This window comes from Anoplolepis gracilipes, chromosome 9, assembly GCF_047496725.1.
Source record: "Anoplolepis gracilipes chromosome 9, ASM4749672v1, whole genome shotgun sequence".
Taxonomy (NCBI): Eukaryota; Metazoa; Arthropoda; class Insecta; order Hymenoptera; family Formicidae; genus Anoplolepis; species Anoplolepis gracilipes.
In genome coordinates this window covers 7,482,257-7,501,372 of record NC_132978.1, presented here as the reverse complement: position 1 = coordinate 7,501,372, position 19,116 = coordinate 7,482,257, and the positions used below count along the sequence as shown (strand labels likewise).

Genomic DNA, 19,116 nt, shown 5'->3' with positions numbered 1-19,116 from the left:
ATTTCTTTTAATTATATTTACAAGAATCAATAAAATGCATAATTTAATTAAACGTATAATATTCATCAAAGGATTGTATAAGCTTGTTTTAAATATTTAATAATAATTAAAGATATTTAATATCAGTGCATCTTAAAAAGGAAACAGAGTACAGTTACATAGCGTTTAAAGTATAATTCATCTAAACATTAAAAAATAGTTAAAAAAGCTGCAAAAAGAAAAAATGTTTTTTCGAATCTTGCGTCAGCACATGCATTTTTAAAATAAATGGCTGCTGTTATGATTCGTTTTTTCTTGCTGAATAATTAGATTACAATAAGTATTATGAAAGCATTTTACACACGCACACACACACACACACATCTGTCGTTAATTATCACCGTTAAAAATTCCGAGAATTAAAACGATTAATGTGCTCTAATGCGTATGTATATTCAAAAATATAGTCATCGATATGGATTAGGCGATTAATATTTGCTATATAAGGAAATATCGTTTTCACTTGTCACGATAGTAAAAATATGTATACATATTTTGAAAACTTTGCGTTTTTATACAAAATTTTAATAAATCTTTATTTACCGTCACTTATGCGATATTTATTCTAATTAGTTTAATTTGTATATTTGATATTATCAATAGTTGTTATAAATAAGAAAAGTGCGTGTGTGAGAATATACAAAAAACAAAATTTTCTGCAGAAATTGACCATATTGACAAGACAATTCTTAATCGTTAGCGTCGATCCACTAGACAAGATTAAAGACCTTGATCAGTACTCAGACATATACGAGATCTCTAATTTCGATATACCGTTTGTAGTCTTTGAGCATTTGTCATCTTGTCAAGAATGATGTAAAGATAATCCTTTTTTCTGTAAAATGATGTCGAGTTCATAGACTTGGAAATTAAAACAGCCTGAATTGTGTATGCGTAATCGCATAATTGAAAGATAGAAAAAGGTAACTTCATGTGACAAACTCTGATACTATGGCATATGTTTCTATAAGAATGTATATTTAGACAAGCGCTTATACAATCCTTTGATAAATGTATATATAAAAATTATACATCCTATCGATTCGTGTAAATACAATTAAAAGAAGTTTATATCTTCCGCAACATCCCGTCTTGGGAAAAAATACGTTTTAATGGTCCAGATGTCTGTTAAGTAACTTCAACTTTCATCTTGAAAGATGTATGCTAATGTGCTCCAAATTGCTTTCAAATTGAGTCGTCGAATCTTTAAAACCACCTGGCGACATATATACATATATTTAGGATCTCTCAAACTTCTCCCTATCTTTTTCTGTTGTATTTTTTTATTCATGTATTTTTTTATCAATTGATTGAATTTCCTTATAATTGATAACTCTTATAAAAATGAAAGATTTTAAGAGAAGGGAACAGAGAAAAAGATTTGTGTGTTATTAGCTCTTTTCCTTTCTCTCTCTCTCTCTCTCTCTTTTTCTTAAAATTCATTAAATAAAAACAATTGCAAGTTTAAGCCAAACAATTTCTGTAAAGTAATCCATAGAATTCTCTTTAAATGTATAACGATTCTCTTTATCGCGAAACGTTTTTTTTTTTTTTTTTTTTTTTTTTTTTGCAAAAATTGCGAACCCTTTGCGTTTATCTTAATACAATTCCAACCGGGAAACCATATCGGGCCGCTTTATCACGAGCTGGCAATTTCTGCTGCCGGTGTACAGCGAACTTCCGTAAGGGAACGGACGCGGCGGCGATTCCTGAAACAGGAGATGCGCTCTTCTTGCATCGGTATCGCCATAACGGCGCCGACAATGCGCTCAGAGAGGCGGAAAAAGCACGCGGCGCGTTGCACTTCGAGCGAACGATGTCATGTATCAAATCACCTTCGGTCGTACCTATTCTAGATTTTTTTTTATTCTTTCTTTTTTTTTCGTTCGCCTTTCCGTCGACCGCTACCACTAGCATGTCTGGTAGCGCTTCTTTCGCCTGCCAAGCCGCAGGATGAGTCGGTTCATTGAATTATTTAATACAGAGACACGCGAGAGCACACAAAACGAGAATACGCCGGAACTGATGGATCGCTGTAAAGATACGCACAATAGCCGAACAAATCTTGATTCAATGATCCGATTTACGACAGACGGATATTTTCTCGCTATTTTTACGCCGACCGTGGCGAAAAGATTTTTTCGCGATCACGGTTGAGATGAGAAACATTCACCTATCCTTGCTTCAAAATTAACTTTTTTAAACAAAATTGAGATTTATTAAGTTTGCGGCTTTTCTAATCCGAAGATAGGAAATGACGATAGGAATTACACTGTTTATGTGGTCGACAAAACTCTTTCGCGTTGCGAATGATTTATTTTTCGTTTATATATCCTTGGGATCAAGAAATCTGATCTGACAGAAATTATTATGCTTATTTTTATTAAATAAATTTACATATATAATAACACTTTTTCACATTTGTTTTTATTTCAACGTGTTGAGATAAATCCGGCAATATTTATCATACAGATGAATTGAGACGAGGATAAATACAATCTACCAGTGATTAAAAACGTGAAGAATTTGCGTGTGTCGACAAATATTATTGTGATTTAGCATAATTTATCCATATCAATAAATCATTAATACTGTTTATTAGTTATAAAATAATCGGGAAAATATTCTCTCCACGATATTCTCTCTTTTTCTATCTGTCAGCTATCTTTCTCGAACCGCGAATGTCCTTTCTTGAGTTCACCAGCAGAGACTCGATACGCTAATTGGGGTTTACATCGGGTCCAATTAATGCTCGGGGGGGAAAATAATAACTTTTACCTCGATGACACGCAGCTCACGGAGAAACTCTTTTGTTCTGTACGTATCCGCACGAGGCACGACAATGAGAGACAATAGACGGCCTCTCGTTGATTGTACCAAGGTTTTTCGCGGCGCATATAGAAGTGCAGAGAGGTGTGAAAGAGGATAATAATATAGAGTTACTCTAGCCGCTTGCTCGCGCCGGGGAATATTTCATATCGGGTATTCTCTTCGGTGTGTTTCTTTTCTCTCTCTCTCTCTCTCTCTCTCTCTCTCTCTCTCTCTCTTTCTATCTCGAGCGTCTCGCTCCCCTCATTCTTTCTGCTACCCTTCTTCCATTTTTCTTCCTTCTCGCTCTCTCCACGCGATCTCTCTTTTCCCTGCCTCTTTCTCGGTCCAGCGCCTCGCTGTTTTCGGTGCCGCGCGACGGGGCGTCCTATCCAACGAGCAAGAGAGAGATTTGCCCGGCATTATTTCGAAAGTGGCGGCCACGCTTTTGCCCGCGCGAAAAGTCATCTCCGCGGGAGCCCTCGCGAAGGTCACGCTTCGTCGCATCACCTTGTGTGTCTTCATTTTTTTTTTTGCCGGATGGAAATACGAGAAGGAAACCCGCACGCAAGGACGAGAGTCAGACGACATACCGAAATTGTTCGCGAACAACAGCTTATTTTATTACAGAGTCGAATTACAGTCTCATTATTGCAAAGAAAATACTGAAATGTGACATTGAGTTTATTAACAATAATTGCTGCGAGTAATTTTTAATTAATTTTTTAATATATTTTTGCTTAGAGATAGCTACTATATAAAACAGAGAGAGAAAGAGAGTGTATATGTTTTTCATTGATTTTTCCTGAATTAAAAGTATACGATTATATTTGATTGATTGCGAAATAGCTGTTTGATATATTTTCCACCTTTTCAAAAAGAATTAACTTGTATCAACTTACATACTTTATAGTATACATATGCACATGCACATTCGCAACCTGCAGTTAATTAATATTTTCTCGACATTCGCATATCTTGTTATTTGGAATGACATTATTTTATTCCTTTTTTTTCTCATTCATGGACATATATTTTCTTCGCATAGTTTGTCGCGGAGAAATGAAACAAATTGAGAATTATAAGATTCTTCTTTTGCTATTTCTCTCTCTTTCTTTCCTATTCTCTTCTATAACTTCATGCCTATAAATAGATATTCAAATTAACTTTGAGAGAAGTCAGTCATCATTCATCCAATCGAAGGCGAATCTGTCTTGCGACCTTTGAATTTTTTCTTCTACGCCACCAAGCTAACAAAAGGTCATAGGTATCAATAGCAATAACGCTAATATAGAATATCATTACGCGAGATAGAGATGTAACTAAAATGCGCTATTATAAAAATAAACAAATTTATTATTACATATAAAACTTTTAAAAATGTTATATATACATGTATATATAATAACAACATGTATGTGTGTGTTACTATACATATACATACATAATTAATCTTTAGTAAACAGAATTACAGCTAATATGTTTATTTTTTATTATTTTTATTTTATTTTATTATAATCATATTTAATTTCATTAAATAATGGACTATTTAGATTAGATTTTCATTATATATTTTTACATTCTCTTTCTCTATCTCTTATCTGTAATATCTAAATGTAGTATAATTTAAAGCCTTACTTGTTCAATTCTGTCGAGTTTAGCTTTAAATAATGGGTTAGTGCGTGTGCGTATCGACAAATCGCGATTCGCAATGTTGAATAGTGATTCGAGCTATCGCCGTTTTTTCCGTGGACATAGGCAATGCTAATTGTTCCCGTCCTGTAGTAGGTAATTTTAAAGCGATGTAGGAAATGCGGGGACGCTGCTTATCCTATCGCCAATGGTCACGGTTGGTAGATACGCTCGTTCATTCGTTCGTAACCCTCCGATTTAGACGGTGCAGTGCGACACTGCGCAATCCCCCGGAAGGAATTCTTGAAACCAGAGTTGGAGAGATATAGAGATACATGGAAAGAACAGATAATGACTTGGTATTATGCGCCTTCACGCATTATCCGGATTCGATAGTTGAGCGAACGAACAAAAATTTCCGAGGCCCATAACGGGAACCGGGACAGTTGCCTAAATAAACGCGGAATGATCACTCGATTATGCGGATATTGTAGTTGCTATAAGTATCATCGACGAATAATTTTTTCATTATCACAAATAATTTTTCATCTTCATTTTTTCGTTTTTACTCCTTAATAAATATATATTGTATAGACTTATTTGCCAAATTATCTGGAAAAACTGGCACTCAAACTTCAAATATTCGTATCTATTGTTCGCGACATATGGTTTTGTAATTTATACAATATTATAAAAATATTAGATATAATTATTCTTTTTTTTGTTAATTATTTATAAGATATTAAATCTTGAGATATTAAAACTTTTATTGCATTGACTTACATCATTTTGTATTATATTATTGAATATTTTTACTTTTGGTATTTGAGCTGTTTATAATATATGAGATGTTCAATTATTATGTCACAATTATTAGTTACGGGCAGCCTCATCTGGGGCAACTGCAGCTGCGTACTTTATCTCGCGATGAATTCGCATTCGAGCACATCATGTGCATATTATACGACGCGCAGTGTCATCCACCGTGAGAGAATAACCTGTCGGATACGGTGTTTTATCTGTGAAAAAATAAAAAACAAATACTGAGCCGGTGGCTCGCGACAAGAAAAAAAGAGGGTAGATGGATCGAGGGGGATCTTCGATCCATCAAAGTCAGCCCGGGAAACGTCGTTTTCCCTTCCTCTACTACCGCTGCGTCTGTCACTTTCGATCCACTGCGAGCTGTACGATCGAATTTTTACAAGCGTGTCGAATGTCCTCGAAGAATATATTATCCATCTTGGGGATTATTCCCAGCCGTTACTCGCGTTACGTCAATATAGATTGCGTCGACACTCTGAATTCATCAGAGAATTCTGATTCAGATATTCATGCTGTTACTCTCTAGATAATTTTATGCAATACTTGAACGCTAGTCTTGGTTAACTAAAATATTTTTATTCGCGCATGGTAAACCTATAAAATACTAATACATATTAAAAATTTCAAAATTTTTTTAACTTTTTTCGATATTAAATTAAAAATTACTTATCAAGGACGTATACAAGAACAAGAATCCACTTTCAAAATTGTAAAAGAAAAAATTTCTTATATCGAATGAAGAAAATAAAATTTAAATTTAAATTGATTATTTATCGCTTTATTACATGCATATTGAATCAATCAATATTCTATTTTTAAAAAATTATCTAAATTTCGTCATAATTATAAACTTTGTTATGTTACATTACGTTTGATGTTCCCGCAATTTATATATGTGTGAGTGTGTATATGCATATAAAATCAAATAAAATTTATAGTTAACCAGGATTAGAGCATGCGATATTGGTGAACATAATCTATGAAGATATATATGTATTTGCAAAACTCTCTCTCTCTCTCTCTCCCTCCCTCCCTCCCTCCCTCCCTCTCTCTCTCTTTCTCTCTGTGTCTCTCTCTTTCCTATCTCCTATACTTTCAGACGAACCAGAGACTCGCGTGTCGCATATGCATAATCATGCTCATGTATTAAAAGCTGTCATGAGGAGACTCTGTGCATCTCTTTTCTATTTTTCTGCTTGGGTGGTGTCGTGCGCCGTCGCCGTCGCCGCCACCACCGCCGGAAGTGATCGGTTATTCACGAGAGTGAGGGAATAGTGATTACAGAGGAATACATGACAAAAAGACGATGTAGAAAGTTCTGCTAGGACATTAAATTATCCTCTTGCTCAATAATATATGACTCCATAAAAACATTCTTGCTTATAACTTGGACATGTAAACGTGAATCTTTTTTTTAACAGGTGTACGTTCAAAAATTTTCTATATTATTTCTTTTAATGTTACAACATATGTCTTTGTATATGTATACATACATACAAATTGCGAGAAACATCATCAATGTAATGTATTATAACATAACAAAGTTTAGAATTATAACGTCATTTAAATAATTTTTTTAAAATAAAATATTGATTGATTCAATATGCATATAATATAGCAACAAATAATTAATTGAAATTGAAAATTTAAATAATAACAAATTTAATCTTATAATTAAGAATTTTATCGCATGTAATAAAATCTCTATTCTTTCCATGTCGTGCAATTTCGTTGAAAGTATAAGATTCAATTGATACTAATGTTAATTATTTAATAAACCGAGGATGAATATAACTTAAATGAGAATATTTGCTTAATAATCTTTGTTATTTTAATTTCTATCAGAGTTGGAAACTATTTCAATGCAAAAATAAAAATATACCATACTTATGCAAATATCTAATAATAATATTGTTCTCGGATATTTGCATAGTTTCTATAATAACTATAATAATGTAACTGCATCTACTTAGCTACATATTTGAAAAAGATTACGTAGAGTGCTCGGCACTGAAATATTATATGCAGTGTGTTTTACCCTTTTACTTTGCGTAGCTCAAAGTGTCACAACTGATAACACCGCTCATTATTTTATCTCACAGAATAACCGTACGTTACAAAGTGTAATACGCTATTACGAGTTTACCTTCGCGTCTCGAAAATTTTCCAAGAAATCGATTAACTGTCAGATTTATCCAAGTTACTTTCATGACTAGAGACATAAATTTCAAACATGAACCTTTAGTATGCATACCGCATGTCATGCTGGTCGAGTAAACGACGTGGACGTGTGATCGAGCGAAGACGATATTATACGTCGATGCTTATCAAATTAGATGCGCCAGGAGTCTAATATTTTTACGGAGATTCTGCCTCGCTTTAGGAATTTTCCATGGTCACTTCATCGCATATACATACTACATACGTTATATTTTGCGTGATATTTTCAGGTGCAATCATAAAAAGATTATAATTTTTTTAATTCATACATTTAATTTTAATAATTAATCGTATCGACTATGCAACAAAAAAGTTCATAAGGTTTTTTCAAATTCCGTCGCTCTTTTTATCTGCTGATTGAATATGATCGCGCTTTTCAAAGACGCATGTACACATAACAAAGTATGATTCCGACGACTGAAGTTTGTGTCATTCGGTCAGAGACGTGCGTCTGAGCGAAGGCGGCTTTATTGAAATGCACACGAGAAAGTAACACGGGCTGAGTTCTCGGGTCGCGTGGACAACACTCTCGCGGAATACTAATACTCCGACATGCGTTTCGTATTATCTCTCCTCTTCTTTGCTCTTTCTCCGGTCTTACCTTCGAAAGCCGCCTTTATCTCGGCCGAACTTTACTTTGGTGCGTCCCACCTACCTGCATCATTTGCGTATTGAGGTAGGTGCATGAGTTGCGTGCGAGTCATGTCATGCCAGCGCATCGTAATGCATTCTACCATCCGATCACAAGACGTACGTTCAAGAGATACGCATAAAGGGAGTCCCTACGTTTCTATGTTTATGGACGAACTGTCCGAGCGAACACGATCATCGCTATTCAAGACGGATGATCCTAATAACGGCGCGGATTCGATTGGCCGAGACAGATTTCCATTCAATCGAAAATACCGATGCGTATAGAACGAATAGTGGACTCATATTTTTTTTTAGAAAATATGCTGATTATACATATATAGAGAGATACACAAATACTGTGCTGCATCGTATTATATAAAGATTGGAATAAAAACATGTTTATGTAAAATTATGTTAATACCGTTTGGTGACATTTGACAAATTTTTTTTTAAACAACGACAAAACTATAAAATTATCACAATATAATAATATGATTCTTGTGTGTAAAATGAAATAATTTTATTTGTAAAATAGAATTTGATATCAAATTGTGCGTATAATAAACACATTTTTATTACATACATTACACAATTTAATATTAAAGGTTACGTCATCGCGATGTGTGTCACTCAAAATATTAAAAAAAAAATTAATATTAAAATTAAATATTAGACGAATTTAAAAAATAATAATTTAATTTCCTGCTGGAAGAAATGCAATCTCTGACTCGAAAATCTAAAAGAAATTAATATTAGTTTATAATACTATTATTTACACTATGTATATATTTGTACTTAAAGCATTAAAAATCTTCGGGTTAGATATATTATAATAATATTAATCATATGTTAGTGATCTCGAAGTGTCAAGAAGATATGATATATAGACTCAATAACAAGACATGTGAACGTACGTCCCCGGGATTATACTCGGAAGATGTCGGTTGATATTGCTGATAATCTTTTCTGTTGGATACAACAACCGACGGGAAGAAATCGATGTGCTTTCGTTGAGGATAATCCCCGTGTCTCTTTCGTTGTACGCTTCATTGCTGTAATAAAATTTTACCTATCGTAATGCAAACGAACCATCGTAAAAGAGATTCTTTACATCAGCCTCTATTTATTCGCGGAATATGATCACGTTATTCTGAATATGCAAAATCGCATGTCTTGCAAAAACTGTCAAAGATGTCTCATGGGACTTTAACGAATTAAAAAAAGTTGACTTTTTCTCAACTCGATAAAGCTTTGAATCTCGATTAATTCCAGAGAGATTGAGTTTTTTCTACTTCATTTCCGGACGTATCAAAGAAATAGTATTGAATGAGTTATGACAAATTATAGTCTTTCTCGACAGCTGCGATATAATTACTACGAGCCCATTACGTCGTTAAAAGATAAAACGACGTCAAAGATTAGTCTCGAAATCATCGACATCGTCGAAATTACGCAATATTTAAGATGCGACGGCGCGATATCGATCGGGACACAAACCTTAATTTCCAAGATATATCGCCGACTAAACACGGACATGTTCTTCGTGGCGGTAGCCGCACCCGATACACCAGCAATTACTCATCCCGGAGGTTTTAATGAAATCGGCTATGATTTAGCGTTATAGAAAAGTGGTATGCGCGGGATACGAGCAAAAAGAGAGGTGGACGGGAAGAAGGACGTGACGTACGGGGACGAAATCAAAGCACACGCGAAAACCGGATGCGCAGGTGAAGTTCTCTCTCCTGTAATAGGGGTACTCGCAATTTACATATGTATCTACCAGCCTAGCATATACGCGAAGTATCCTTAGAATGTATCCTCGTCGAACGACGTATGTTCGCTCTTTCTCTCCCTTTTTTCTTTTTTCTTTTATTCTTTTTCGTCTTCCTTTCTGTCTTTCCTTTTCTTTCTTTCTCTCTCTCTCTCTCTCTCTCTCTCTCTCTCTCTCTCTCTCTCTCTCTCTCTCTCTCTCGCTTTCGTCTTATGATCTTTCGTTCATTCCCTTTTAACTTTTTTCTCTATGTTACCTGTCTAAGAGATACCAGTCACGTACGCAAGCGACACGCAATGCAACGCGATACGTGCTCGCATTATTCCAAAATTCGGTCGTCAATGTACGGACTTCTATCTCGGTTCGGAGCTTTTTCCTGTCGCAGGATCCCGCTTTTTCTCGAGGACAACGAGGAACGCAGACTCCATCGGCGTAAGTTTCTTTTTGCGCGTCCCCAAAGGCTCCCGCGAGATAAAATTATAGGGTCTCGTGCATTATTATGTCGGATTCGCTTGAAATACCTTAATAAGGAATCGATCTTACGTCGAGTATTTTGCCCGATTATTTGTGGCATTGCATCGTGTCGGTTATCAATTATGTTGTGTATGATAAGTTATTATTGTTAAAGCTGCATTTATCCGGCTCTTGGAATTAAATCCCTCAAGCAAGAAGACAGTAAAAAAAGAAACATAATAGCAAAAGTTATATATTGAATCTCAGGAATAAATGCATATAAATACATGTGAACGTGACACTATTATAAGATTAAAATTATGGCAAATTCTCAAATTTAATGACAACAATGATCTTAATATTTATTTGATAAGAGATACATTTTCCAGCGTTTGCATAATCAAAAAGTAACTTGCTGACATTACAGTCAGCAAGTTTTAATTTCTAAATATTACTCTAGGAAACTGAAATTGATTTAAATCGATATATGTGATTCGAAGATATGTGATTGTAATTAATTCTTCACGTATAAGATCATAAACGTAAGAATTTACTACTAATGCCGAACCATAAAATTTAATCGAGTGACGGTAAGAAATATTCTCGAAGAATAGTTCACGCCGAATAGTTTCACGCCGCGCACGTGATCAACGAATGCTATTAATGTAGCGGAGAGAAAATTCTCAAGTGAAACGTAGGATGATAGCAGACAAAATGAAGATTGCACAGACAAGAGGAATAGCAACGCGTTTGCGGCGCGTTATTTCATCGCCGTGAAATCTATGTTTGCATTTCGTTCGGAATGAAGTTTTCGCCCGGATGATCGCGCATAAATTCATTGTCTGGACGAGTAGGTATTATGCAGAATCGCAGCTACGGAATCGACTACCACACTCGCGCGCTCGAGATTTCTTCGCACAAAAACTTACGTATATATATATATATATATATATATATATATATATATATATATGTGTATGCATGTGTCCGCGATGTGCGCGTTCAATGATCGGATCTCCGGCCCGTTCGTGCCTGTGCAAACAGCCGTCGAGGAAAATATTTGCACAGGATAACTCGGGTCCTCATTATCGGGGTGGCTGGTCCTTCTCTCTCAGGGGCGACGGTTGTCCAGGTGCGCGAGGAAGATCGTAGAAGGAGTAAAAGACGTAGGTAACGCGAGGGAGAAAGAGAAAGAGCAAGAGAAAGAAAGACGGAGGAAGAAAGGGTAGAAGGAGGGAGATTGATTCGACATGCATAAATTAGAGAGGATGAGCCTTTATTCCGTAGTGCGACTCACGAGGATCGGGATCGGGATTGGAATTGGGATGCACGAGAGAGAGGAGTATAAATTGATGACTGCAGGCAACAGGCAGGGGTTTATAATAATTAATCTTCATGCGTGTATACGTATTTACGACATAACTCTCCCTTCTCGTTCTTCGTCGCCCGTCTCGTCGTCATCTGCTCCGACCCGCGGTGGCAATGCGCGAGATTTCTTTCCCGATTCGCGATTAAGTTTATCCCCGTCGCACAGAGAAACAGGTGATACGCGTACTGCGAGAAAGGTCTAAGCGTCAAGAGATACAGAAAAGTTTCAAAATAAAAACAGTGATGAATAAAATTATCTAGTTTGATTTAAAAAGTACATGATTAATAAGTGTAAAATTAATTTTTATTTATAGTATAATTTTACGCTTAGCGTTTATGTAAATTTTACATATTTTTTTTACAGTATACATATAAAAATATAAAATAAAATAAATATTAAAATTCCTTTCTTACATGAATTATTAAATCAATTATTTTTAATTACTCAGCATTATAAAAGCGGGATAAAACAAAAAAGTAATTAATTTTTCAAAATGATGCAAACTTTATTTATTAAAATTTATTAAAATTTATTAAAATATTCTCAGAAACACGTTGCATCGCGCATCGTCGGATATCTTTTTTGCAAAAAGGTTCCCGTCTCGCGTGCATTCCCATAAATCTCATCGTTTCGGCCATGCAGCCGGAAGGTATTACTTCGGAAAGTAACGACCAGTGACAAATATCCAGGTGGCTAGGTATGGAGTCGAAAGCTCGTCGTACATACTCTCTCTTGAGCTCGCATAGCGCGATTAGGTATCGCGATGTAGGCGATAAATTACTGGCACAACCGTACGTCGCACACGACGCGCTTCCACCGCTGGTGGTCATTGCTAAATTGAGGAATCATCAGCACGGCTTATGCGCCGCGATTATCGCTAATTGATAAATTCGATGGGTCCGTTGTAATTTATTACATTCTACCGGGCTCGGTTATTTCTAACTGTTATCCTGCGGCGCATTCATTACCTCAGTCTTTCTACCTTGGGAAAAATTATTATTTTCTTTTAATTTTTTTACGTTGTGTCGCTTATGGTCGTCACCAACAGCAGGAATCGGCTTCTCGATGAGTATTGTTGACCGCAATATACTTTGCTTTCCCGGTGCATCTATGAAATATTGCCATCAGACGACATTGGAATCATGATTTTTATATAAAACAATATTTTTACAAAAAAAGAATTTATGATTATATTCTTTACACACGTTCTGTTACCTAATTGTATTTTATATGCAGTTATATCGATATACTAGTGAGATAATGTATATTTGCTTAAATATTATTTCAATCAAGGATATTCGTTCAATTATTATTAGCAAAATGGAACACTTTTTTCATCAATTAAACGGACTGTTTCTCTTGATTACAGACGACGCAGTCGCAGCGAGGAGGATACAAACGGTACCGACGACGCACAGCAGCAGCAGGACTACGTATCCGGACAGCGTGAACCGGAAGAAGAGGAGGAATTGGGAACGGAGGAGGCGGCGGCACAGTCCCTGCAGAGCGGCGCCGAAGACGCCGATCCAGAAGTGCACAAAAGAGTCTTGGTGTCGGTGCAGGGTATGGAGGGCGACTGGCGCGCCTATTGCGAGCATCCGCTCTCCGTGGCGACCGCTGCTATGCTAAATCTCCAACAGCATCAGCATCAGGTGTCTACGGTAACCAGCCACGGCGATGACCCCGGCGCGTCCTACGTCTACGAGTATTACAGTAAACTACCCGAGAAAACGTCTACGGATGTCAAGTTGCCGCCCACGCACGAGCTATGGTCCACGTGAGTGCTGATTTTATATTTTACGAAATCTTTGCGTGATCCGTAACCAAGCCACAAGCCAAAAAGAGATCCAAGAAACAATCTTTCTGTGTTTTTCCATATTTAGATTATTTTATTATTACTTTAAGGTCTTCTTCTTTTATTTTTCGTGAAGATGGAAAGATGTAGCTTTTTCGTATCAAACGCGATAACGTTTAGATAAAGCTTGAAAATGCGAATTAATTTCGAGTAAAAATAAGCCGAAGACAACGGCCGTTATTATACACGCTTTACGCAATACACTCTTCATCGCTTCGAAACTTCGCGTATGCTTCGCTCTATCTCGCTATTTTAGATTCTCATCCGCACGTGTAAGCTTCGTAATCATACGCAAGGCAAGGGAAAGAATCGCGATTTTCCACGGTTCTATCCACGGAATATAATCATGCTCCTACAAATGCAGGAAGATTTCGCTCGCCTCTCTCGCGCATTTAAATAATTCAAGAATATTCACGTTCCCGAGATTCAAGATTGACTGAACAAATTGAGTTTTGCAAACAAAATGAATTTGTGTTTGAAAAATAACTTTAAGATTAAAAGCAATATATTTATTTTTTAAGCGTACAGATACTTCAAGTGATAGCAGAGAACAACGCTCATAATATATAATCCAAGTTTAAAAAGTATATTTAATCTTTTGCAATAAAACATAACTCTGCAGAATATTAAAATATTAAAATGATTTTGTATTATCGCAGAATTATTCGTCAATTTGTCAAATTTTTTTAAGTTATTACTACCTCTCTGTCTGCATTTTAGCTTATAACTTTCTTACATTATAACTAGAGAATTATTACACACAATTATATGCATATAAAATATAATTTATATAAAAAGAAAATATATATATATATATATATATATATATAGAGAGAGAGAGAGAGAATTATATTATTATTCGCGAAGCCTTTGAAAATTGGTGGCCTTGGTAGTAATCCTGTAAAAGCATCTCTTGCAGCGTTCTCGCATGTAACGCACGTAATTTTATGCACTCGCGCGCGGCTCTTCTTCACTCGATGCACTTAATTTAGAAGCCCGCGTGCACGTGGCCGCTCGTACGTGGCTCATCCATAAACACGTGCGTGTGCGTGACGACTACGTACCGCGGGTGCATCCGAAGGACTCGATTAGCGTAGATCCGCAGATAGAGCGTCGTGTTCCGATGTAGCGAACACTCTCGGCGCGCGTTATTAGCTATTCGTGTTTCGTCGTATCTCGATTAATAGTCTCGACCGCGTAATTGAGTGCTCGCGGTGAGCTTAATTCGTTACCGGGGGCTGATTACGCGGGACAATCGCGTGTAAAATCAGTCGGCACGGAGAGACGTTTGACGCGTTAATTAGATAATTCGTATTCCGCGAATAGACACAGATATATATTTTCGTTATCTTAATAAAATGAAGCGAATGTAGAAAGGAGTATGCATCATTTCAACACTGATGCAATATGTTGTTTATGTTATTTTCTCTCCTAGAATTTGCAATATGGAATAAATAAAATCCACGCTGAATAAAGCGAAAAGAGTGAATAGAGATAGAAATAAATATTTTTTTTTTTCAACGTAATATATAGTAAATTATAAAATCGTTAAGGCCGCAAAAAGACGAGGCTCAAAGTGAAACGGATTTTTCATACACAGCCCATTTACGCAGACTATACTTATAGTTCGAAGGAACAGTAATCACAATTCTTTAAGGGAGTTTATCGATATTCCATAAATCTCTCGCGCTTAAATGAGTGCGCAGCGTGCCATCGATAAATGGGGCTTTTCGTTCTCTCTCTTTCTCTCTCTGCTCGCACGAAACCACGATTCTATATCGTTCTCTTTTGCATTACGCCGAAGCAATTTAGCAGAGTTTAGTTGGGTAGATATATTACTCTCCAGTCGGGCCTATTTATATCTCGCGTTCGAGTCTTCCGGTCCATTTGCTCGGTTTGCAAACTGCACCACCACGTCGGCATTCTACGCGCAAACTGCACGAGAAAGAGAGAAAGAGTTTCTCCCTCGTTCCCAATTCGTGATGGGGGTCTCTCTCCTCATATTTTGGGCCTGGTTAGCTATGGAGAACGCGGAGGAATCCCTTACCCCTTGCGCCGTAGAATCCAGAAGACGGAGACAACGGGTAAAGGACTCTCTCACCCCTCGGGGATCTACGGACTCGCGCGGGCCCCACTTTTGATTTATATCGGTCGCTTAGCATATTTTGTAATTTACTGTTGAGAATCCTCAACGTACGAATCGTGTCAGATACGAGGGCAGCCGAGAGGAGAGGGAGTGCAGCGAAATGCGGCGGCAGCAACTGCAGCGCGGCATCAGAAACATCACCAACAGCAGTTTCTGTTACCGACCTCGCCATGGGGAGATGCCGCCCTAATCTTCCCTCGCATCTTTTCCTCTCTCCCTGTGCCTGCCTCTCCGCTCTACCCACCCTCCCTTTCTCCCCTTCTCTTCTCTCTCTCTCTCTCTCTCTCTCTCTTTCTCTATCTGCATCTCCTACTCGCGTTCTCTCTTCCCGCTGAGAGATGATAGCATCTCGACAATTTGTACGGCGGTAGATCGTTAAAACTCCTCTCTCGCTCTCGGCTGTCGCGTCGCTGCGAGGAGAGAGAACGAGAAGACCAAGGGCACAACTTTAATCCAATTTCATTGTGTCGCACTCGCTGAAGGGATCAAGCGGATTCTTTGGTTGCGATCGCGAAAATAGGAAAAAAAGCAAGCACGAGATTCGAAGGAAATGTATCTCGACATGGGGACAATAAAGAACGAATCCGCGTGCAAACATTTGCGTGTTTTCCCAGCTACATGATACGATCGTGATAATATATGCGTTTTCCATTGGTGTCAGAAATGATGTACTTTTCTCACGACTTTCCTAATCGGGATTTAAGAGGAGTTTGTTGTCACATAGTGAAAGCTTAACGGGCGATGGGGATTTCGTTTTATTGCTTTTCTAAGAGCTCATTTTAAATTAGATAGGCTTATTTACTGCGATTACCGCAAATCAAAGTTTTGTAATTATATAGTCTCGTATGATGGTAGGTTTAGAACAAGTTGGAGGAGTTTCTAAAAATCGAAACTTTAGCTAAACGCGTGTCTAATTAAATTAGAGAGATTAGAGATTTATTTTATATACGGACAATTGGAAGAATAAAGATGCGCTGAAATTTAACGAGAGAAAATTCATATACAAGACTTTTTAAATCTTGATATTAATTCTAGAATTTTACAATTTTATCATATTTTTATTCTTTTAATACGAATAACAATGCAAGGTCTTCTACGTTTATATATACTAAATAATAATATGTTATTATACTTAACATGAGGTCCAGAAAAATATACGGAATTCACCGAGAGACGGTCATGTTGTAATTCGAATAATAGACCTGCTGCGAAGCCAAACATGGGGAATACTCTGTTCAATTAACCATACTGTTGTAAACGCATAAGAATACCATAGGATTTTTAAAGCCGCATCAATCCAGACAGGGCCGCATTTGCCATGAAACAATCTTTATTGTAAAAAAAAGTTTTCATTTCTTTAATGTAACAGTATCTTTTCCTGTCACATTTTCAGTCTGCAATCTGTATCGTCAGATCGATGCTCAAACGTAGGAATGTTAAGACGTGTTTCTTTAAAAGAATGTGTCTCTTATCGTGATCTTCGAGAACACTCAACCCTTAAGATCTCATTCAGTGTGCAGAGCCGAGTCTGCGGAGGAGGCAAATAACTCGCCGCGACTCTTACGGAGACCAGCGGTCGCTTATGGTTCGCCACGGGGTTGTAGGATGATGGCGCAAAGCCATCGAGAATCGGCGTACGGTTTCACAGCAAGCCGCCGCCGTAAAAGACAGCCTCCCGAGCACTCCGCGAGATCGCCGCCTTAATCTTAACGCCCGTCGGGCATAAGCGACAACCGCGATATCCGCCTACCAAACGCGAAGAACAGCCGCGATGAAAAGCCGCGGGATAAAGCGGGAAATAAGGGGATACCCGTCGCGCAAAGCGCTCGTCCGGCAACATTGATTCAATTAGCGGATGAAGACGCTTCTCGGAGGTAGACGATGATGGCAATTGAAACGCGAAAAAGTACTTGATGGAGAAACATAGATGCGCCGCTGGCGAAAGGCGCAAACACTTGCACTCTCTGGTATATATATATATATATATATATATCTTCATCGAAAATTTTAATTATTTAAAATATAAAAGACCGAATTTTTCTCAAACGCGTTTTATATATAAGTATTAATTTTACTTAACATCAGCAAATAAAAAATATAAATCGAATATTTTGATATATTCATAATTTTTATTTATTTATTTATTTTTAACGATAAATATAATTATCATATTCAGATATTATATATTTATAATTTTTAATGTTGCGTGAAAAACATTACATGTGTCATGTTTATTTTAACAGTAGCAATGATTGCTGCTGTCATCATCGTAGCTATCGTGTGAACCACTATAATTATGTATGTAATATAATGAGGAAAAAGCAATATATGCATATCGTAAATCGCGCAAATATTGCATATCGTTTCTATGTTTGTCGAACATATTGCCACGATGACGGTAATACAGAACAATCATCGCAATTGCGTGCACTGTAAGCTGGCAGGAAGTGTTCTTCCAAATTATAGTAATTGTCACTTACAACAGTCAGGTACACGAGAATCTTTTTCGTTCGATTGCTTCATCGTCGGTCATGCGATGGTTCAAGAAAAGCGGTCGCGTTTCGCAACGAATGCAAATTATGATTTTCACATTTGAAATGTTAATTGCGACAACTGTGCGTTACACACTTTAATCATCAAAGCACTTTTCACGCTATTAATCGAATATATTTTAATTTCACTATTGATGCAATCTAATATATCGCGTTTACGTTCGATACAAGCAATAATATTATTACATTCGATGGCGATATTTTTGATGCGTTTCTTGCGATCCGGTTGAGTAACTCGTGGAATGTTTTTGTCGGTTCTTTCTCCCCGACACGCAATAGTATATCATTACATCAGAGATTTTATAGTAGCACAGATGTATAACGTATCGGAGAAATGGAGCCAATCTTTGCTCACTCTGCCGTGATGTAGTTTCCATCTCACCGCATACGACGCACGTTTCCGCAGACGGCGGTGATTACGCTCCGAGTTCGAAAGTGAAATCTCCCCCCTGGAGAGATAACAAATTTCTAATTAATTCATATTAAATTCACACGGCCTTGGGACGTATATGAACAACGTCAATATGATTAATGCTTCCCTCGCGGCGAACACAACAACGCATAAATGTTTTAGCATCCGAGAGTAAGAGCGACTTCTTAATTGGCGAGATAAACACAGGTTATAATTATTTAAAGGTGTCGAAACGAGATCGTACGTTACATAAAATTGAGAATAAAATATCGCGAAAGTTGCGAACCGTCTTTGTGAAGCGAGAAATGAATTTTCGTGCATTCCGAAATATCTTGAGGAAAGTGAGAGATACAGGCTCAAGTAAATATGGTGTTAGCCACGCTTCTGTATCTCTCATATACGCC

At 37.0% G+C, this 19,116-nt stretch overlaps 1 protein-coding gene across 6 annotated transcripts in view; it reads left to right on the top strand.

The window, feature by feature from the left end:
- Positions 1-19,116, top strand: part of Grh (grainy head) — a 105,097-nt gene that overhangs the window by 59,493 nt on the left and 26,488 nt on the right. For 4 of the 6 annotated variants that reach the window (XR_012047410.1, XM_072899953.1, XM_072899952.1 and 1 more), the window contains exon 3: positions 13,117-13,524. Coding sequence is in view for 5 of the 6 variants with exons in the window: in XM_072899953.1 (XP_072756054.1) it covers positions 13,117-13,524 (408 nt within the window). In the remaining variant the exon portion in view is untranslated. Of the gene's footprint in view, positions 1-10,190; positions 10,358-13,116; positions 13,525-19,116 lie in introns of all 6 variants that reach the window. The other 2 variants (XM_072899956.1, XM_072899957.1) reach the window with 1 other exon arrangement.